This window comes from Pelodiscus sinensis, chromosome 2, assembly GCF_049634645.1.
Source record: "Pelodiscus sinensis isolate JC-2024 chromosome 2, ASM4963464v1, whole genome shotgun sequence".
NCBI lineage: Eukaryota > Metazoa > Chordata > Testudines > Trionychidae > Pelodiscus > Pelodiscus sinensis.
The window spans coordinates 195650727-195673795 of NC_134712.1; the positions used below are offsets into that span (position 1 = coordinate 195650727).

General features: G+C 40.5%; 1 protein-coding gene across 7 annotated transcripts in view; it reads right to left on the minus strand.

Moving 5' to 3' along the window:
* The window catches only part of CREB5 (cAMP responsive element binding protein 5), a 365272-nt gene extending 342519 nt beyond the window's left edge, over positions 1-22753 (minus strand). For 2 of the 7 annotated variants that reach the window (XM_075922155.1, XM_075922150.1), the window contains exons 1-2: positions 22459-22751; positions 19230-19302 (exon numbers count right to left, since the gene is read on the minus strand). In XM_075922155.1, the coding sequence (XP_075778270.1) occupies positions 19230-19232 (3 nt within the window). In that variant the 5' untranslated portion in view covers positions 19233-19302; positions 22459-22751. Of the gene's footprint in view, positions 1-19229; positions 19303-21729; positions 22005-22052; positions 22121-22458 lie in introns of those variants that run through there. The other 5 variants (XM_075922152.1, XM_006133220.4, XM_075922156.1 and 2 more) reach the window with 5 other exon arrangements.
* Between the last annotated feature and the right edge of the window lie 316 nt (positions 22754-23069).

The following is a 23069-nucleotide window of genomic DNA, read 5'->3' on the forward strand; positions in this document are numbered from 1 at the left end:
TCCTATTATTGTTCAGTAGACAGAATTCCCCTGGACATAAATGGAATAGCTCCAGGAACTGGTTATTTGTTGATGTTTAGCTTGAAAAAAAATCCTACAATTTTTTTGAAATATTAGAAGTAACTCTGTCTCTATTAACAGGAGTTACATGTGTTTGTTGTGGCAGAGTATTAAGAGGGGAAATTAAGCCCCTGTATATTGTGGTAACACCCTCTTGAACATCAGAGTTTGATATGTCCAAATCCTAACACAAATGCCATGATACTAATTTAGGGTTCTCTAAAGCCACTGGCGTTAGCAAGAGTAGATTACATTTAAACAGGGTTTGGGTCCAAAAATTCATACTCCCTCATAGGGAAGTAGGGGTATGTCTACACTACAAAGTTAATTCGAACTAACAGACGTTAGTTCGAATTAACTTTGATAGGCGCTACACAGGCAAACCGCTAGTTCGAACTTAATTTGAACTAGCGGAGCGCTTAATTCAAACTAGGTAAACCTCATTCTACGAGGACTAATGCCTAGTTCGAATTAAGGGCTGTGTAGCCACTTAATTCGAACTACTGGGAGGCTAGCCCTCCCCAGCTTTCCCTGGTGGCCACTCTGGGCACCACCAGGGAAACTCGTCTGCCCCCCCTCCCGGCCCCGGAGCCCTTAAAGGGGCACGGGCTGGCTACGGTGCCTGTGCCAGGTGCAAGCCTGCCAGCACCCAGCCAGCAGACCCTGCACCTGGCACAGCACGAACCAGCCACCTGCTGCCACCCAGCCCTCCGCCTCTTCCCGGGACCAGGCTGGCGGCTCCCAGGAGCCTGCCCAGGTCCGCAAGAGGCGGGCGCCCACAAGGTCTAGTGCGGAGATCGTGGACCTCATCCATGACCTCCACACTAGGCACAGGAAAGTGTCCGTCTAGGGCAGGATAGCTGCCAGCCTGGCCACCCAGGAGCAGGTTTGCATGAAAATCAGGGTGGTCCAGTGAGACCCCCGACCCTGAGCTCTGAGCTTAGAATGGCCGTACTGGGTCAGACCAAAGGTCCATCTAGCCCAGTAGCCTGTCTGCCGACAGTGGCCAACACTAGGGACCCTGGAGGGGATGGACAGAAACAATGACCAAGCCATTTGTCTCGTGCCATCCATCCCTAGACTTCCACAAACAGAGGCCAGGGACACCATTTCTACCCCCGGGCTAATAGCAGTCCATGGACCCAACCTCCATGACTTTATCTAACTTCTCTTTAAACTCTGTTCTAGTTCTAGCCTTCACAGCCTCCTGCAGCAAGGAGTTCCACAGGTTGACTATTTGCTTTGTGAAGAAGAACTTTCTGTTATTAGTTTGAAGCCTACTACCCATTCATTTCATTTGGTGTCCTCCAGTCCTTCTATTATGGGAACTAATGAAGAACTTTTCTTTATGCACCCTCTCCGCACCATTCATGCTTTTATAGACCTCTATCATATCCCCCCTCGGTCTCCTCTTTTCTAAGCTGAGAAGTCCCAGTCTATTTAGCCTCTCTTCATATGGGACCTGTTCCAAACCCCTGATCATTTTAGTTGCCCTCCCCCTCCCACCCTGTCTCTTTCCCTCTCCCACCTCCTTTTCCCAGTCTCCCCGAGTTTTGTTCAATAAAGAGAGTTTCTATTTTTGAACACACGTGTCCTTTATTTTGTACATCAGGAAGGGGGGGCTAGGAAGGGGTAAGTGGAAGGAGGTGAGGGAGGAATGGGGTACGAGCCCCCGATGGGGAGGACTGCGGTGGCTCTGCGGGCTCCTCGGGGTGGAAGCTCTTCTGCAGCCCCCGGATGGCAGCCTGCATCAAGTGCAGCCGGGCTGATGGCTGAGTCCTGTGATATGCCGAGTGTGGGCATTCAGGGCACTCCAAGCCAGGACTGCTTTGCTGTCCCTCATCAAGTTAGACAAGCGAGCGGGGAACCCTGAGAACTGTCTGTCCGGGGTGGGGGTTGGGTCCCTTTAAGAACAGCCCTTGGCTAGCCTGAGACAGCAGCTCCACGCTCTAAGTCCTAACCTGATGCCCTGCCGGCACTGCTTCCGGCCATCCTTAACCTCGGTTCAGAGTCCACTCAATGTGGACATGCTAGTTCAAATTAGCAAAATGCTAATTCGAACTAGTTTTTAGATCTCGATGCACTAGTTCGAATTAGCTTAGTTCGAATTAACTAATCCGAATTAAGTTAGTTCGAATTAGTGCTGTAGTGTAGACATACCCTAAGTGACTAGTTGACTAGCCAATTTTCCAATAAGCATAAGCCTATCAGGGGCAACAAGGGCGGGAAGCAGGAACCGGTGGCAGGGGAACCTGGCTTAAAAGCCGCTTCCCCTCAGCACCATCTCCATAGCGGGCAGGGAAGGCAGGGGGGTAGTGGAGACCAGGCGCAAGCTGGAAATCAGCTGATTCCTGGCTCGCACCCAGTCCCAGACACTGCACTTAGGGATGTAAGCGACTAGTCGACTATCCGATAAGTAAAAGCTTATCGGATAGTCAACTAGTCCCTCGACTAGTCACCTCCCCCCTGATTCCCCACACCCTGATAGAGGCAGCAAGGGGGAAGAGCAGGAGCCAATGCTGGCTTAAAAGCCGGTTTCCCCCAGCACCAGCTTTGGGAGGGGCGGAGGAGGTAGGGGGATAGCGGGGATCGGGCTTGAACCGGGAATAAGCTGATTCCTGGCTCGCGACCAACTCCAGATGCTGTGCCTCTGTTTTTTAAATGTATTAAGAGCCTGCCAGCTCTTAATACATTTAAAAATCAGAAGTGCAGGGGGGCACCCAGCCCAAGCTGGGACAGCTGATTCCCAACTCACACTGGGTCCCCCGCTGTGCTCCTGGCTTTATACATTTAAGGCTGCTGTGCAGCGGGGAACCTGGAGCGAGCCGGAAATCAGCTGGTCCGGCTCATTCTGGCTTCCCCCAGCTGCGCTTCAGCCTTTTAAAAGGCAGAACTGCAGCAGGGTTAGCTCCCAGGGCCAGGCACTAACCCCGCTGCAGCTCCCCTGCTTATCCACTAATGGACTAGTTGATGGAAAATCCATCGATTAGTCGATTAACTGATTAAACAAAATTTAACATTCCTAGCTGCGCCTCTGCTTTTTAAATGTATTCAGAGCCTACCAGCTCTTAATACATTTAAAAGGCAGAGCTGCAGCGGGGTTAGCACCTGGCTTATCAACTAATCAACTAGTCGATGAAAATTCCATTGACTAGTCAATTAGTTGATTAAACTAAATTTTATATCCCTACTTCCTCCACCTCTCAGTAAAGGTCTTTCGACTTCTGCACAGATCCTTCCACTTAATCTACCCTGAGGTGACCAGATGTTAGGATTTCATAGGAACTGTCCTAATATTTGAGGCTTTCTCTTATATAGATATCTATTACCTCTCACCCCTTCCCAATTTTTCACCCATGCTATCTGGTCACCCTAATCTACATCCACATCTATGAAGACACTAATCTTCCCCTACTTTCTTATCAACCATTTAGCCTTGCTCCCAGCTAAATCCTTTGAGCATCTTAATCTTTCCCCAGCCCACCTGACAAAGCCTCTTGCCTACACCAGATCGAGTCCTTGAGCTTCCGCACCCTGAGTATTAGTCAAAACTTGAACTACATGGAAAAACTGGTTCCTGTTCTGTTGTTTTTTTATGTATTTATTTATTCCCTCTCCCCTCCTCCCAATTACCAATGAGGGTTTATCTTCCTCTCTGCTCCTCTGCCTCACAGCTGCATTCTGACCACTTTTTACCTGGGAGGCCTGGATCCCAAAGGTTCTGTCTCAGAGACTAATCCTGCAAACACTTACTCATTTGAGTAGAAACTGTGCTCTTTTTATCTGCCCTGCAATTTAATTTTTAGACATTAAAAATGAAAGCTGCGGTGATGCCTCCCTGATAAGTTCCTAAGGGTATGTAGCAGGGCTAATGTCAAATTAAGCTACACAACTTCAGCTATGTCAATTGTGTAGCATAAGTCAAAATAGCTAAATTCGGCTTTTGGCGCTGTCTACACAACAGGAAGTCGAAGCAAGAGCACTCTCCCTTCAACTTCCCTTATTCCTCATGAAATGAGAGTTACCAGGAGTCAAAGTAAGAAGTCTTTCAGCTCGACATTATTTTGAAATAAAGGCTTGTAGTGTAGATGCGCACTATGTTATTTGAGAATAACATCAGTTATTCCAAAATAATGCTGCTATGTATACAAACCCTAACAGAGCTATTGAAATCTCCAGCTACAAAATGGGAGAGCAGAAATGAATGATGCCACAGAAATATAGTTGCTTGAACAACTGAAAGAGTGAATAAAAAACTGGGGGGAAAAGGAGTATGCCAAGTACACCTACACATATGTTCTTACTAATTTGGAAGGTTGCTGACATGAGAAGGAAAAATACTATAAAGAAGCTTTATGACGCACCGGGGAAGTTGTAATTCCATCTCTATCTATTTTACCTTGGCTGCAATAAATATTTTTATTTCTGTGTTAACATTTTGAATAAACATAGTTGCTCTTGTTTATTCATTCAGTTCTTGATTTTCATAGTTTCAGAGACCTGAGACCAGAAGGGACTGCTGTGATCATCCAGCCTGACCTCCTATATGACACAGGGCCTAGAACTTCCCCAAAATAATATCTAAGGCATCTCTCTTAGAAAAACATCCAAACTTTATTTTTAAATTGTCAGTGATGGAGAATCCATCATGATCCTTAGTAAACTGTTGCAGAGGTTAGTAACTCTAACTTTTAAGAAATGATGCCTTATTTCCAGTCTGAATTTGTCTTGCTTCAGCTTCCAGCCATTGGATTGTTACAACTTTCTCTGCTAGATGGAAGAGCTCATTATTAAATATTTGTTCTCCATATAGATACTTATCAACTAACCAAGTCACCACTTAACAATCTTTGTTAAACTAAATAGAATAAGCTCTTTGAGTCTATCACAATCAGGCATGTTTTCTGATCCTTTAATCATTGTTGTGGCTCTTCTCTGAACCCTTTCCAATTTATCAATGTCCTTCTTGAATTGTGAACATCAGCACAGAACACAATATTTCAGCAGTAGTTGCAAGAATACCAAATATCGTGATAAAATAACCTCTCTTCTCCTGCTGGAGACTTCTCTGTGTATGAATTTCAGGATCACATTAATTTGTTTAGCCATAGCATTGCATGGGAAGTTCATGTTTAGCAGCTAATCCAACAGGACCTCCAAATCTTTTTCAGCCACCACTTCCCATAGAGTCCCCCATTCTGTAAGTATCGCCTACATTCTTTGTTCTCAAATGTATAAATTTACATTTAGCCATATGGCAAATGAATATTTTTTGCTTGCACTTCATCTTCCAAGAAATCCAGATTGCTCCATATTAGTGATCTTTCCTCTTAATTATTTGCCATTCCCCTTTATTTTTATTCCAAACTAGAACTTTCATAACAATATACAACTTTCTCCTTTACATTAAGATGTTCTTAAGATAGCTAGTGCCCGATTTTAACTACCTTCATGCACTAGTTTGTTTGGTGCTGATATGGCTCTTAACTGTGTCAAGTAGAAGTGATTTAAATTTCCTTCTAAGAAAGGAGTACAATAGCCATTGGCTGACACAGATCAATCATAGGTTGATACACAGTCAGGAAATGGAATTTGTTTCAAATCTTCAATCCAACTTTGTTTTTTAAAGATAAGTGGGAATATTTGGACAACTTGCAAGTAAGCTTTAGTCAACCGTTTTATATCTCTGTTGTTAGGGTGTTGCCTTTTTTCCTTTATGTAGATGTCTGAAAGGCACACCAGCATTTTACATAAATTCTAAATCTACAAATATGAAAGAGTTGGGCACAAGATACAGTAAATAATTGATAAGAGTATACAAATCAGTACTCTCCACTGATAAAACTCAGGGTTAACATTTTTTTCAAGGCAATCTACGGGATGTTTCATTAATTTTTAATGGAAGGTATGTTGCTAAATCCCCTAGGCAGTTTTAACAATATCAATTTAGAAATCTCTGTGCATTCCACTAAGCCTCCTGGACTTTTCCTCAGCCTTTATTAAACATTTTGATTTTGAGAAAAACGTATACCCTCCTCTCTTTTAAATTTCAAACAATACCCATGCTAATAAGATCAAATACTTTCCTTGTACTGAGTATTAGCATTATTTTTTGAAATGGTGTGTGACTTTGCAATCTTCATACTTCATGATCATAGACCAAGAGAAATTCTGCATCATTAATCAAGTGAAAAAAATTATGTGAATATTTCCAGTTCATTTATGTTCTTCATTTTTTAAACAATGTCTAGAAGAATAATAGTAAAAATCATCATACAGTTGAGGTAAGAAAGCTGTAGAACCAAAAGCCAACATTAATTATGAAATACATGTTGTATGATCCATTAAACTGTACCTTAATTAAAATATAATAGGTCCAATATTGGTTCTATCAACATCAATGATAAAACTCCCATAGTGTCCAGTGGAAACAGGAATGATCTGAGACGACTCAAGGGAAACGGCCTGCAGTTCTCTCTGAAAGTAGTGTTCAGTTTTCTAGGATAACAGAACTCATTCATCTGGATGAGTATTTCCTTCTTTGCACTATGGTTGTTTCTAAAATATATTGCAACCAGTGCTGCCCAAGATGCACAAGTCACCACAAACTTCTGCAGAAATCTTCTTATAGTGCCTACTCTTTACTGAAACTGACCTCTTTAAACCTTGTTAAAAACAGTAAGAAGCAAGTAACAGATCATGTCAAAGGCTAACCTGCAGAGATATTAGATAAAAAAAAAAGTCCTGACAAGGAAACAGAGAGGATTATGATTAGGAAGTGTGAAAAAGTTCTAAACACATTCAGTATTGTTTTGTTAGAAACATTGAAGCATGGAAAAATATTCGGTGTATCAAGCTACTCAAAATATTTATATTAAAACAAACAAAAATGGAGATATTAAATAGTTTACCAATTTTGGAATGTGAACTGGAACAAATATTACAAATTTGGTAACTGTACACAATGCCCCTCCTTCCTCCAAGATCATGTCTTGCATCACCTCTGTGACATTTATTGAAGAATTAAAGTCCCCAGAGCAATTTAAGAATTTTTCCCTATAAAATGATAGATTTTTGTATAACTTGCTTTTCTTTATTAAACAATAATCATGAAATATTTAAATTGATTGCACCTTTTAAACCAAATCCTCAACCTCGCTCACAATTATAATAGTTTATTTAGGAAACATGGATTTAGTCTAAACCAGATTTTTTTTTAAGTTATGGGACAAATCCTGCTAACTCATAGCAAAGTTACTATGACTATTTACATCAGGGCTACTCAACACGCGAACCATGGGCCACATGCAGCCCACGGTCTATTTGTTTGCGGCCCTTGGCTGGGAGCCAAAACAAAAAAGTGGTCAATATAGTAGTCTTCTGTTGATATGTATTTTAATAGTTAAATTTCTGGACAGCTCATTGATGTCATATTGGTGAAAACTGGGTGAATATTGCATTTTATTAATATCAGCAGAACTGACTTATATGGGGCCTGTGTGTTGAGTAGTCTTGCCTTAATCTTCCTATTCATGCTTGTCAGTGGGAAAGAAGATATTTGCATGTATATGCATATATGTTTGCATGTATATGCAACCACACTGAAGTTGAGTTGTGAGTATCATTGTGGCCCCCGGGGCTTCCAAGATAGAGTAACCCTGATTTACATGAATAACGTGTGAAGGATTTGGCTGCTTTATCACCTGGAAATTTAAATCCAGACCATCTCCTCTCCTCACATCCCATCCATAAGGCATGATTTCCAATCTCTTCTGTGGAATCATAGAAAAGTAGACCTGTAAGGGATCTGGAAAGGGCATGTACTCCAGCCCACCCCACCACATTAAGGCAGAACATGTACTCCTAGTACATCACTTACAGATGTTTGTCTAACCCAGGGGTGGGCACAAGGGCCTCCACAGGCTGGATCTGACCAGCCAAGCAAGTGGATCCAGCCCGCGGAGGCCCTGATGCTCCCTTGCCCCCAGGCCAATTAGGACCTGGGGACAGGGAAGCGCAGGAAGCCTCCTCCCACCCTGCCAGGAGCACATGGCGCTTTGAAGCACCGCGCGCTGCTCGCAGGACGGGGGGAGAGCAGAGGAGGCTTCGCACACTCCCCTGCACAAAGGCCAATCAGGGCTTGGGAGCGGGGGAGCTGCATGAAGCTTCCTTCGCCCTGCCCCAGCCCTGAGAGGAGCCCGCGGGACTTCAAAGTGCCACATGCTCCTCACAGGCCAAGAGAAGGCTTCCTGTGCTCCCCCGCCCCAAGGGCCTGATTGGCCTGGGGGTGGGGGAGCATGCCAAGCCTCTTCCAGGGAATGGGTGCCTAGTGGGAAGGTGGGACAAAGAGACTCCCCCACCCCCAGACCAATCATGGCCTGGGGGTAGGGTAGCCCAGCCCCTTCCCGTTTAGGCCCCGCCCCTTCTGGGTGGCCCGGTGCTACTTCAAAAATTTTTGAAGTGGCCCCCAGGCAAAAATTATCATCCATCCCTGGTCTACCCCATTCTTAAAAACCACCCGTGATGGAGATTCCACAACTTGCCTTGGAAGCTTATTCCTGTGCTTAACTATCTTTATAGATAGAAAGTTTTTCTTAATATCTAAACCAAATCTCCCTTGATTAAGCATCTATTTCTTGTCCTATCTTCTGTGCACATGGAGAACAATTAATCACTCTTTAGAGTAGCCCTTAAAATAACTGAAGATTGACAATTATTCTTCCCCTTTCAGTCTTCTTTTCTCAAAATTAAACTTGCCAATTTTTAAAGACTTTTCCCCATAGGTCAGGTTTTCTAAACCTATAATTTTTTTTGCTCTCCTCTGGTCTCTCTCCAGTTTGACCACATCTTTCCTAGAGTGCAGCACCCAGAACTGAACACAGTACTCCACTTTGTACAGTGAAATAATTACCTTCATTGACAATCCTGTTAATACACTCCAAAATATTAGCTTTTTTCACAACTGCATCTCCTTGTTGACTCATATTCAACTGTAAAATTTTCCTCTGTATTACTACCTAACCAGTTATTCTCCATTCTGTAGTTGTGCATTTGATTTTTCCTTTGTATGTTAAGTTCTTTGTATTTACCTTTACTGAGTTTCAGCTTGTTGATTTCAGACCAGTTCTCCACTTTGTCAAGGTAATTTTAAATCTTAACCCTTTCCTCCAAAGTGCTTGCAATCCCTGGCAGATGGGTGTCATCTGCAAATTATGTAAGTAGACTCTCAATCCATTATCCAAGTCATTCATGAAAATATTGACTAGCGCCAGAGCCAGGACAGTGTTCTGCAGGACTCCAGTTTGACAGTGAATCATTTATAACTACTATTTCAGTATGGTCTTTCAACCACCCAGCTCCTAATATTTTCATGTAAACAACATTGGCCTAGTTTGCTTATGAGAATGTTAGTTGGGACTGTATCAGAAATAATATTAGAATCAAGATAAAACATGTCAGCTTCCCCCACTGGGCTAGTAATGGAAGGTAGTTCTCTCCTGCCCTAACCCTGGGTAATCAGAAAAAAACCTGGGGGATTGTCTGGTGACACAGGGCTTCCATGCCAACAGAGGGCCTACCCACACCCTCTTCATCTTACACTGAGCGTGATTTCAGTGATGCTTTCAGCTGTCTTATACTGCCCACCCACCATACATACTCATTCCTATGGGGTTATGCATTACAGAAGGGGCAATAAAAATTTAATGCAGCCTGACTTTTCTTGGGAGGATTATTTGTGCAGCTGAGGGAGGCCTGTCCTTGGTCTTCCCCCTCAAGTCCACAGCTCTAACTACATTTACAGTCACAGATCATTAACCAATGCAGTGCTATCTGTTGAGATTCAACTCTGGAATGGATAGTACTACAGAGGAAGCCAATTGCCCTTCCTGCATTAGAGGAAGGAGAATCTATTTGTGATAGCAATGTGGATGGGCAAGAGAAGAGAGAAATTGTGAAAACTTTACATTTTGAGGCCATATCATTCTCACCTCACTCATGCATATTCTGTGTGAGAAGCGTGATTTGGCTCTAGAATTGGAAGCGATCAGAAGGTTGCTCATGGGTGCTGGATTGTTTATACGGGTTTTTTGGGAGATATATAACACTGTAAGAGATATATATTATAGCATGTAATACTATAGGAGATATAGATATAATATTATAGGAGATATATAATACTATAGGAGTAATTTATGACTATCTAATGTTTTTGTAGTAAACTGAATAGTTTAGACTCTGATCCTGAGAATTATTCCCTGCAAGTACAGCATCTACCCATGCAAAACAATTTCCAGGATCACAACCTTGGTTTTGCCTGTCATAAAACTCAATAACAAAGTGTTACAAAAATATTTTACAAAACGTAGTCTACCTATAAGACATAGAAACTGCCCATCTTTGTGTGGATACAAATACGAAATGTATTGAAGGTCTGCAGTGCTGCAGGAAGAGAGCATACCAGCAAAATATAAAGGATGCTCCTCTTAACCAAGCGCACATTAGCAGCTACCATATTCTCTGCAGCACCCTGGTCCAAAATTTTCTTAGAAGGTAGTTTCTGTGGAATATCAGTAATTTATTCTTGCAGCACACAGAAATTACCTGAAGTTGTCACAAAGATTCAGCAAACAGGTTTGTATCTATTGTCATGCTTAATTAAATGAAGTCACTGTAATATTCCTTGTGCTAGGTATTTTGAATTTAACTTCAGTAGTAATCTTAAATTTTGGAAACTTTTTCCACTGTGGTACCCCTAACTCTTCAATATACCCCAAGATTTTGTATTGACAATGCATAATAGAAGGTGTCAGATGCAAACTGAAAAACTTGATAGATAAGCAGGAGGGAGCTGAGACTTTTGGCATCCATAAAAGATGCATTTGGGATTTTGGCAGAAGATGTTCAGTTTCAATTTGTGGCATTAGGGATGTATATCTTCTTTCCATGTTATGTCCTCAGAAAGAAGTGACTTGAAATTTAAAAATAAAGGGTCTTGATGTCCATGTTTCTCATCCCAATAACTTTCACTAAAACTATCCACCCAGCAATGCCCACATCTCTATCCCACCAAAATTAATAAGAATGCAGGTAAATATGTCTGCAGAAATTATCTGAGCAAAACATTTAATTGTTATAATCAGGTTTCAAAGCTATCACCCACTGAGATTATAGTGCAGTTGATGCCTCTCCGATCAACACAATCTTGGTTTTATTTTGAGAAGCTGCCTTTAAAACCACATAGGGGAAAAAGTTAGGCTCTCAATTTCATTGGTGTAAAATATGCGTCAGCAGGGTTACTCCTTATTTGCACCTACATGAATGGAAGCAGAATTCTGTTTTTATTTTTCAAATAAAAGCATTGATACAAATTCTGTTCTCAGCTACATCAATGTAAATCTAAACAAACTTCTTTCAAGTGGTGTCATCTTAGATTTACACCAGCATAACAGAGAGTGGAATATGTATTTGTTATGAATCAGCCAAACTGTTTTCTTCTTTGCTTAGATTGGAGCTAAAATTAACATGGCTGCTTTGGACCAGACAACATCCCTGTCAGATTATATAGTGATTTCTCCTGCTAAAACTTGCTTGTTTTCACACCATCGTCACTGATGACCTCAGCACAGCATTGCTCTGATAATAATGATTTAGTCGACTGAAGAGCCAGCACAGGGAACACAAAAACAATGTGCACTTAATAGTACTTTTAAAAAAATGGCATGGAAGAACAGATTTTATTATTATGGCATCTACCCTGATGGGGAAAGGTCCTCCAGATTTAAACAGTTTCAGTTAGGATGCCTAAAACTCTTTACAGTATCCTCTTACAAAAAAGAAAAAAAAGTTACCACTGTGTGCAGTTTTGCTAACACTATGAGCCAGATCCTCAGCTGATGCTGTTTCATTTAAGCCAATAGGGCTGCACACATTTACAAGACCAAAGATCGGGCCACATAGTTAAAATTTCTCATCTTGACTCTGTATATCAAAGTATCGGGTCAGTTGCTTCAGCACACACTGAAGTCTGTTGTGCAAATATGTTTAATTATTCTTTAGATTGCAGCTCCAGCATGGGCTAGATTAAGACATGCTGAGACTCTACGCTATGTCATGTTTAAGAAGTCCCATAGCATTACCAAAAATATGTATTATTCTAACAGAAAGGACAATGAAAATAGAAATAATAAAGTTTTATATTTGCATATATACTGGTATGTAGGAAAGGACTAAACTAATAATTTTTTGCATTTAGAGGTCCTCCATAATCTGAGGTACTAAAATGTAGTTTATTTAGCCTATGCATAAATCCAGCGTTAAAGTGTCATATATGCAAATGTCTTGGGCCATAACTATGTAGACATACAATAGAGCAAAATAATTCCTTCAGAAGTGTGAAAAAACCTTCCAACCAATCAAATTATTATTATTTGCCAAGTCCATCGGGATATGGGAAAGTGAACTAATATTCCAAATAAGAAAATTTTAGGCCCGTCCTAGGGTTGCCAGATGGTTTCAACAAAAATACCAGACACACTTGCCATTACACCACAATCTACATTACATCTTATTTAGAAAATACCGGACATTTATAATTTCTCATTTATATTTTTCAATTTGTTTCCCGAACAGAATGCTCGAATACTGGACTGTCCAGTTCAAAACCGGACACCTGGCAACCGTAGCCTGTCCTCAGATGATAGTATTGAAGTCAATGGAACTACCTCTGCTTCACAAGGGTGAAATTAAGAGCAAAATCTGTACCTGTGTTAATTCACCTCCTATATTCAACTGAAAATCTGAATGGGATTTTGTTATATGTTACACAGGCATGAGGCCAGAATGGTGACAGTCAGAGAGAGACAGTGTAAGTCGATGGAGCACCTGCACATAAAGTTTGCAAGAGAAAAAAGACAGAGTGGAAGAAATATGAATTGTGCACAAATAAGTATTCCCAATATTTCCCACTCCCCAAACATAGTAAGAGTAGTCACAATAGAAGCAGAGGTATATAAACATGCTCATCTAGAAGAAACAGAAATCCTCAATTTGATGAATCAGGCTTTTGCTTTAATAATAGGATTTGCATAAACATACAATTGACAAACTAATTTGCTACATTCAGAATTGACTCCATGACTCGAATCTCTTTCAGAAGAGTTGTTCCTAAATCGTGTGAGAGAGCACGTTTAGGCCCTATTATAATTAATAGTTTTGGTTTCTACCATAACGCAAGTATCTGTACACGTCTACAGATCTTTATTTGATCCTTTCTGGTGTCACATGTCACTTAGAAAACATGTGTGTCATTTAAGCACCCTGTCAAGGATTCTTCAAAAAATATTAACAATAAAATATTCTTTTCCATCACTTTCTGTAATAATGCTTTGAACCAATGGTACACAGGCCTGAAGCACACAGGCTGCATTTGGCCCATCGGGGTTCTGTGTGTGGTCTGCAAGATATCGTGTTTACCATTGCCTATATGCAGGCTACCAGATTTCGCTGGTTTCTGTCCACATAGGTTTTTTCTTGCTGGTATTACTAAAGTGACAAGCATGTAAAGCAAAAGTACATGAAGTGAGATGGGTGCTGATTGCACACAGCATTGACTGTGAGAGCTGTGCGCTCACTCTGCATCCAATCAAAGTGCAAATACAAAGTACACAAGTGCAGTTAGCAAAACGACCCTATCCCAGGAGACTATCTTGGTTACAACAATCTTGCAGCCCACTGAGATGAAGGAGGGCCACTCATGCAGCCCACCAGGGAAGCTGACAGTCTGGCTAAAGCGGGGGAGAAGTGCTCTACACTCCTGGAAGAAGCGGGGCTTTGGGCAGAAGAGGTGGAGCTGGGGCAGCCAGCTCTCAGTGCTGCCTAAACTGAGGCACATACACCCCCGGCCTTTTGCACGGTGTGATGCTCTAAGTAGCAATTTGAAGGGCCTGGGGCTCCAGCCACTAATGCCGCCACAGTAGCAGCGGTGGCTATAAGGAGCCCTGGACCCCTTTGAATCGCTGGGCCCTGGGGCAACTACCCCTTTTGCCTATCTGCCCCCATCGGCGGGTCTGCAGCCCATTCACAAGCCTAGGCTGCCCATCACTACTTTGCACACTGGAAATTAAAATCTGCTTCCTTGCTAAATTGTTTTTCTTTTCGTCTCATGTGTACACACTAATTTATTAAGGCTGGGTAATGAAAGACAGATAACAGAATGTTTAAAAGTTGGTCTAGTTTTGAGCTTCCTAATATTTTAATCTGTTCTTTTAACCCTTTTGTACTGCGTATTCATTTAAAATGATATACACACAGGATAAGTGTGCATGCGCACATGCGCTGTTGGGGACAAGGGAGTAAGAATTCCCCATCTTATTTTTTTACAGGATGAAATTATAAAATGTAGTCCTTCCTAATCTTGCTAGATTACCTGGACACCAAGAGAAGTCTCTAGACTTGCGGGAATTTTTTTGAATTTGTGTGAATGCTGAATCTTTAACAAAGATGAATTTTTCCTCAAATATTCATTAAGCGCTGAAGCTAAATGGTTAGAGGGGGACAGCAACAAAAAGAAATATTTCTAAACAATCGGACTAAAAGTCCATTCCCTTCTCAACTGCTCAGTGTTCACTTTCTTTATATATCTTAATTTTGCTATTTCTCTAGTTATCACAGTTTGTTCCAAGATAGATAAGATTTGAATTTCTAATATACAAAACCCTCCCAGACTTTTTATATCGAAACACACATATTTACATGTCTATAACGCCTTTTACAGGTCACCCTTAATAGCCTGCACCTACTCCCATTTGAGTTTAGTGACAATTACACCCTTTGACTTCACTGGGAGCGATCTGACTGACTAAAAATAATTCTGAGTGGTTATTATAAATACACCATGATTTGCTACTCACAATTTATGAACTTCAATGTGTAAATATAAATACCATTTAAAATATAATTATATAGTTGTCATAAAGTCTCAAATGTGAATAATGGTGTGCCAATTCACACCTCCTAACACTAATGGCAATTGGTTTGTAACCTCAATGCCCAAAATACAGAGTATTAATTAATAAAATTAATGCAATAATTCACACCTTGCAGTATCTTGCTGCTTAATTAGGTAAAATACTGTTATATGGATGTGTAACTGTCTAAATGCCACACATCCATATTCTATAACTGATAAGTGATCTAAATGGTCACTTACAAACTTTTTAAGGGGGAAGAAGTAGCAAGAGCAATATGAACAAACACATATACTAGTTAGTTTACTTGAGTACTCAAGGTAATGCTACAGTTTAACTCATCCTGTTAGAGCCACTTCATGCAACATAGGCTCCATCTAATCTTAAATTCAAGTTATTGTGCTCCAGAGCCCCCTGTGTTGAATGTTTTATATTAGTCACCATTACTCAAGTCTTGCCAGTCAGGTATTGAAGAACAAAAATCTGGGAACTGCTGGCCCCTATTTATTTCCCACATTAGTCAAATGAATTTCTAAATACTTGTGACCAGTTATAAAGCAGCAGACTATAAATGATGCCATATCACACACAATGTGCAGCAATGGTATCCTGGTGACCATGCGCCTATATAGCAACAGGTAAATAGGCTGCCACTGTCAAACGGTAAGAAAAAAAGATTTTTCAACTTAATTAAATAATTTCTCTGAAGCCCTTTGTTTCCTACCCAATCACACACACACATAAAATGTCACTGAGTCAAACAGAGTAACCTCAGTACCGTGGACTCCTAATTGGGAAACTTCAAACATCAGTAATTGTTGGGGTCACCACTGAAATGGTGTATACCAGAGATGCAAAATCCATGGGAAGGAAAAGAATTGAAATGAAGGGCAATATAGGATGGCAGTATTAGCAAACATTGCTTGCAGAAAGGCAGCAAAGAAATAGAAATGGAAACAATTATTATTTAAAATGTATTCAGAAGTAGGAAATCAAATATATATTAATGACTGATCGTCAAATGGACAAGGTATGCATAAAAGCACAAGATACAAAAGTAACCAGAACTCCACCGAAATCAATAAAACAACAAGGATATGATGAAGTGGTTTTTACCCATAAAAGCTTATGCCCAAATAAATCTGCTAGACTTTAAGACACCTCAAGACTCCTTGTTGTTTTTTTGCCAATATAGACTAACATAGCTACCCTTCTGAGGCTAAATTCAATGGGAGTTTCCGGTATCCAAGAAAAGCAAAATAAGGCCCTTATTCTGTTAAAGTTATTACAGCATTTGGGGATTGTTTTCTAACTGAAACTGAAATTCCCATACTCTTGGCTTTCTCTTCGGACCTCCCCTCTAAGGGCATTCTGGTAATTTTTAATCAGGCTACTGGAATCCCCTTACTGTGAAGGATTATATTGCCACATCTAATATCACCTTGAGCAGAATGCTGTCATGATAACAAGTCCTAAATAACTTAAAATATGAGATTCTAAATAGGAAAATGAAACAAATACCATGTAACTTTCAGAAATATTTATTTTGAAGCACGTGTGAGACTGACTTCTTGAATGGAGTCTCAAAAAAGGAGGCAGAAACAAAAATCAAAGCATAACATTTAGTAAGCTACGGATATTATACTAAGCTTTGAATGTTTTACTGTGAAAATCCTACAGCCTTCAGTAAAATCCTAAGTCAATCTCTTCTCATTTATAAAACAGTATTTTTATCACTATCTTGAAATCTACAAAAACAGATACAGCCACCTCTTTTTCTAAAATCTCTAAACCCAGCTCCCATTAATGAAGCTTTGATGGGTAATAAAAATGCAGAATGCCAATATTTTAAATTCTGCACTAAAATAACGTTAGTGAAAACACTAGACATGCTATTATTTTTAAAGTGCCATAGCACAGGTAAATCAAAAACAATATACTATGGTATTTTTGGTTCAGCAAGTGTTCTTACAACAATTATTATATATACACATTGTGTATATCAGTGTATGCCTATATTTATTTTTACAGCAATGGAATTTGAGACATTCACTAGAAATATATGTATATTATATATAAGCATGTCAAATGTATCACAAACCTGTAAAAGTACTGATCTTACCCCTGTAACATGGTTAATATTCAAATTAGATGAAAAAAGAAATAGAGATAATTGCTTAAAGAACAATCTTTTAAAGATTTTAAATTGATGCAACAATGCAGTTTGTAGTGAGAGGGAAAGTTGTGCTGGAGCTTAAGTCTGAAAGTTACTAGAAGCTAAAGTTGCATTAATTTTGTGACTGTTTATTATAATAATGCTTTTAAAAAGCACAAACAAATCCATAGTTCCTTAAAACAAAGAACTCTTCGACTACATCTGTAACAAAGAACTACTTGCCTGTATCTTATAGTATTTACATTTTACTTTGCAAACTAACTGTCTCAGAGACAAGTAGCACAGGTTACATGACATACTACCCTTTGTCAGAGAAAAACAACCTGCAGAATAATGTGTTTGGATATAATAGAATGGCCACTTAGACAGCTAGGCAATTGATCAACCAGGACAATATCTAAGTCAGCAAGAGTGTGAATCTCAAAAATATTTTCAGTGTTTCCACTAAAAGAAATCCAGTTTATTGTGATAAAAGTTTATATGTAAAAAGTTAGCCCAAACAAAATTCAAGTCAGTTATATACAAGTTCATTTAGTCAACACAGAAACAGAGATTTATGCATAACAGAAAGACCTGTTGCTCTCTGCCGTTAACGGGTTCAGGTCTCAAACAACTTGGTCAACTGAAAGATATATATGTAGCAAACAGTTAAAGCTAGATTCTGTTTAGTCTCTAGTAAGGAACAATTCACATGTTGTTAAAGTAGAGGTCACAAGATACAGACCTTAGTAACTCAACTCTACTTTAAATAGATGGCAATTTTATCCTGTTATTAAAAAAAAAAAAGGTAAATTAATTTGATGTATGCAGAGGGATATACACAAAAAAAAGTTCATTTTGAATTAAAATAAAACTTTAAGGGTGGCCAATCCATACACAGAAGGTTTATTAATAAATCAAAGCAACAGGTCTGCAGGGTTGCTAACTAGAAAAAATACTAAGTGACAGATTTCTAGGGAAAAAATCTTTTATGAAAAAAGAATGTAGTCAAAAGATCGGCACATCTTACCTGGGGTCCCAGAAGGAAGTAAAAAGTATCTGAAATAGCCCTGTTAATCATTTAAGACCAAATCCTTCTACAAAATCTCACTGATATCCATAAAAGTTTGCTTGAGGGAGGACAGAAGGATTGGGCCCTAAGAACTGTCTGAAGTTAATGCGAGGTCCATCGTTACTGGACTCTAGGTCTCACATGCAATATCACATGGAAGATCCCTTTGAAGAGTAAGAACCTCAGGGAATTTCAGGATACTTCAGAGCTTCTTCTATAAACTACAGTAAGCCAATTAATTCAAAATGTATACACACGGGGCCAAATCTTCCTTCCATTATTCAGGCAAGTAGCCCCACTGCATCATAAGGTGAGCAGGATTATGGACACAACCTCTTCCCATTTTACCTTCTCTTTTAGCAGTAATGCTTTTTCTTCCCTTTCTTTTCCCGTAGGTTGAATAAAGAGATCAGACCTTCCCTTGTTCTGAGAGTTGGGTTTCTGTAAATACAGCCTAGATTATCAATTGATATTTATTTGGTTTTCTGGTTGCAATTTGTTTTTAATATATGTTAAGATCTGGGGACAGAAGTACATATTTTTAAGTGTCTAGAATAAACGGCACCCAATATTCATTAGTCCAAGGCAAAGCTTACTATCCTTCCAAGTAGACCAAGTTACTTTCAACCACATATCAAGAAATATCTTTGTCTTTAGAAAAAAACCTCTTTGTCGCATAAAATGCTAACTGACCGCTTGTAACTGTCCATTTAAAGTTACAGTAAGACCATTCCAATTTGCTGGATTCATATTTTTAGCATTTCAATTTCCTATTCCATGGTAAGCGTGTACATGTAAACATTGAAGTTTTGGAAGCTTGATAATCTAGCTATAAACAGAGACAACAAACATTACAAATTCTATGGAGAATAATAGACACTAATTCTTTACAAACTGTGCATGAACAAAACTGACATATTATCCTTTTTTATCAATAGTTAAAGATCAATTAACAGGAAAATATGAGACTTCTTACCATTATCTGTAGAGTAAAATCAGGACGAGTTGTTTTGTTCAGTCACTAAGTCAACTTTTCTCTTTCCTAGTGACTTTAAAAAAAAAACTCCGGTTGCTAGTGGTAGCCGGGGAAAGATGTTACTGTGTATTTCAATATGTTTGTATTTAAGATTAGAACATCAGAATGTTATTTTATTAAACCAGTAGAAGACAGGTTTCGTACTTTACGATCACTATTTCAATCAAGAGCTAGTTGAGCCAACTAGTTCTGTTTGCCTCTATCAGTTTCTTTTTATAATTAGATTAATATTTCCAGTAGCCTTTAACTCACTAGATTAACTGACATGGAAAAAGTGACTAAAAACTTGTAGAACTGTCTAACCTCCAAACCAGCACAAAATCAACTTTGTAGAAAGTGTTGAAGGACATCTAGCAAGCAGCAACTTGCTTGGTTTATAATCCAGAACTGTATGTTCACAGAGAACAGTACTACGCCATCTAGTTAGCTGACAGCAGGCTTCCCTTTCTATGTTTGAAGTGGATACCTTAAAATACAGGACTTTGGCACTTGAGAATTTTCAGTTTCTTTAAAGATTCAATTGTTTATTTAAATAAATATCACAACTGGGATAATCCACATCTAGTGGATATGGGAAAATTTAGCTTATAATAGCAGAGTGACCTTCTACATCTAACTTTGATTTACAAGATAAAAGCAACTTTTAATTTAAAGAGGCTTTCTGCTAATAGAGCTTATTATTCCAGAGACAGGAATGATTTTCCTCGAAAGTTGTCCCTGTGTGCATGCCTATTATCTTCGTTTTTCTCCTTCCACTAATGAGCATTTATCTAAAGAGCCTGTTAATCCTCTGATGTGTGCTTCTGGTCAGAGGTAACAGTTTGAATAAAACCACTAATCACTTATCACTAATCACTGATCGTTAACCACACTTTTTTCTGATGCTTTGCAACCTGCACTGCTCCCTTTAGGACTAAGGAGTAACAAATGAGAAGTTTAACATTTTAAAAGTATTTTTAACATTGTAATGCTGACTTCATCCAAAGACATGCCAAAGGGGGCATTCAAACTTGTACATTTTCTATAGTTTTTTTTTTAATATTCTACCAAAGCGTATCTACTTCAGAACAAATTCCCACAAACTGTGTCAAAGTATAGATTTTCTTTGATTTTGTTCTCACCCTATAACTCTAGAAACAATTTATTAAAAAAAAAACTTTACAGTCTGGTTTCTGGATTATTTCTACTTGACAGTTTCAGAAGAAAATTCTTCCTCCACTGTTATTTGACACACTATATTTTCTCCAAATGGCCAGGCAAAGGAACTCTGGTGCAACTAGAAGAAGAGTTATCTTTGAAACGTATGGTCTCAAGGAAAACCCAAGAACTCTTATTGTCCTTTGGTCTAACATCTGTTTCCATCTGTCTGTATATTGTTTCCTATTGATAAAATACAGAAATCCTCTGGTCATACTGTGTTAAGTAAGTACTCTTTAGACATTTTAATTGTACAAGACACACATGTGGACCATCATTTTATTGAATTAATATCCACTTTGAACCACTTCTCTCTTTCAGACTGCAACATTTATAATAAAGCCGGGAGATGACGGCTCACTCATGCCTGGACATAAATAACAGAAAGGGCAGGGTTTAGCAGGTATTCCCATTACATTCCAGAACCCTTTACAATTCTGGAAGGACAAAAGTTATCTAAAGAGAAGGAGAGAGAAGCCTAAATCACAGGAGTAATAAAGGAGATATGGATTGAATTGGGGGGGGGGGCTTAAAAAAGATGTGCTTAGCCAGTGGGGACTGTAAAAGGGAGAGTTGCTTTGTCAGCACTTCTAACCCCCTGAACCCTTCAGTATCTAAGGCTGTTAATCAAACACTTACTAGTCTGCAGAATGACGTAATGGCCCAGTATCCAGCCTTATTCCCAGAGATATGTCAGAAGGGCGTGGGGGGGGGGGGGGGAGCGGCGGGAGAGAACCAAACATAGCGATGCAGCCACCTAACAACGAAATATACACACAGCCCACTCCAGTCCTGAGCCATAACAATAGGCATCATGTGGGGACTGGAGCTGAGGAAGGGGAGGTGGGAAGATCAGTATGTTGTGCAGTCACCAATAAAAGTCCATTTAAGAAACAATACATACACGTGAACCAGCAACCGGTAGGCAGTTGAGCCTCTGGTGCTCTGGATTAAGAAGCCTTTTCCAAAACTTAAATCAAAGTTGCAGCGATTGGAATCTAGTTCAGATAAGAAGAAAGCGAAAGCTTCACGAAGACAGGGAGACTTCTGAGAGCAGTTCTAGGAACCCAAGAGCTGTCATTACAGCAGCGGCAAGAAAAGATGTTATGCCGGAAAGAAATAAGGCAAAGATGGGGGGGGGGGGGAGCATCAGCCTTCCAGACTTCTGTGTCTAGTTAAAAAAATCCTCTCCCGAAAGAGCTACAGCAAGAATGATACTGAATTTGCCACAGTCTGTACCTACATGCTCCGTGCAGACAGCGGGAGATGGCAGCAGCAGTTACATCTCAGCGGTTCTCGGACACACATGCATACACACGCTTACGGTCCCGGCAGCATACTAATGACTTCGCTAGCTCTTGTTTCAACACACGCACATACACAGCGAGAGAGTTTCAAAACTTTCCAACTGTTTGCTTGGTGTACTGAACAGAGGAATCGCAAAGTTGCTGCCCTCGCTCGCTCCGACTGCTCACTGCGCTTCTTGCTGCTTCAGCAACTTTTCCGGTGCCCCCACCGCCACCCCCACCACCCGGCCAGTCACTGAGAGGAATGAGCGATACACACACACGTTCAAAAAGCCATCTTCACAGAAGCATCTCACTGATCAAACATCGCAGCCACTAAAGCGCCTCCTGGAAAGGGAGGGGGGAATCTCAAATGAGTACTATCATACATTGAAAACAAACTAAACAGTCCCAGGCTTAGTAGCAAAAAGCTACTGTTTACTCCCCCTTCCCCCCTCCCCGTTCAAACCACCCCCAACACAATAAACCTCTTTGCAATGAATGAGATGTCTCCCCCCTAACTTTAAATCCTCCCCCCTTTTCTCCCCAGTTAATTCACACACGCTCCCAGTCCCTAGCCGCTCAGTCCTATGCACACAAGTACTTTAACGCGTCCAGGAAGCGAGACTTTAAATGCACTGAAAAGTGAGTTTCATAAAGTCAGAGCAAGATTTAGAGGAACTTACCAAACAAGTGTAGAAGGGAAAGGACCAGCAGCTTGGGTGAAGGAACCACGTTGGACTGAGGGAAGGTTACAATACGTTCTATTTAGAGAAGCATTACATCACCCTCGGTGACGTCACGTGGGATTCCTGAACTTCTAAATCATTGCGGTCCCTGTGCGCCGGGGGAGCGGAGGGGTAGGCGTGCCCGCGGGGGCGTGGTCTCCCCGGACTCCGCCCCCGCCCGCCAGCCACCCAGAGCAGAGGGGGCGGGTGGCTAGTGCAAAGCAGCCACGGCTCAAGCAACAGCTTGCAGCGCTGGATGTGACAGGACTGACATGAGGCGTGTGAGTCAGCTTGGAAAAAATCTCCCGCTTTATGGATTTGGGGAGGAAGCAGGGACGAGTCCAAAGAGGCGGGTTCCCTACTAGGCTGCATTGATTCGCAGGGGCCGGGCAAGAGCTGTTTCCCGAATTGGGTGGGTTGAGCTCCACTCCACGAAGTGTGCCCCAGGAGAAGAACCGCTCCAGTCCGCCCATTAAACTCCCGCGCTGCCAGTGTACTGTGTAGCGGCTGGTGGCCCAACGCAGCAATCTCTCCCCGATTGAGCTAAAACCCTCAATCTGATATTTTTG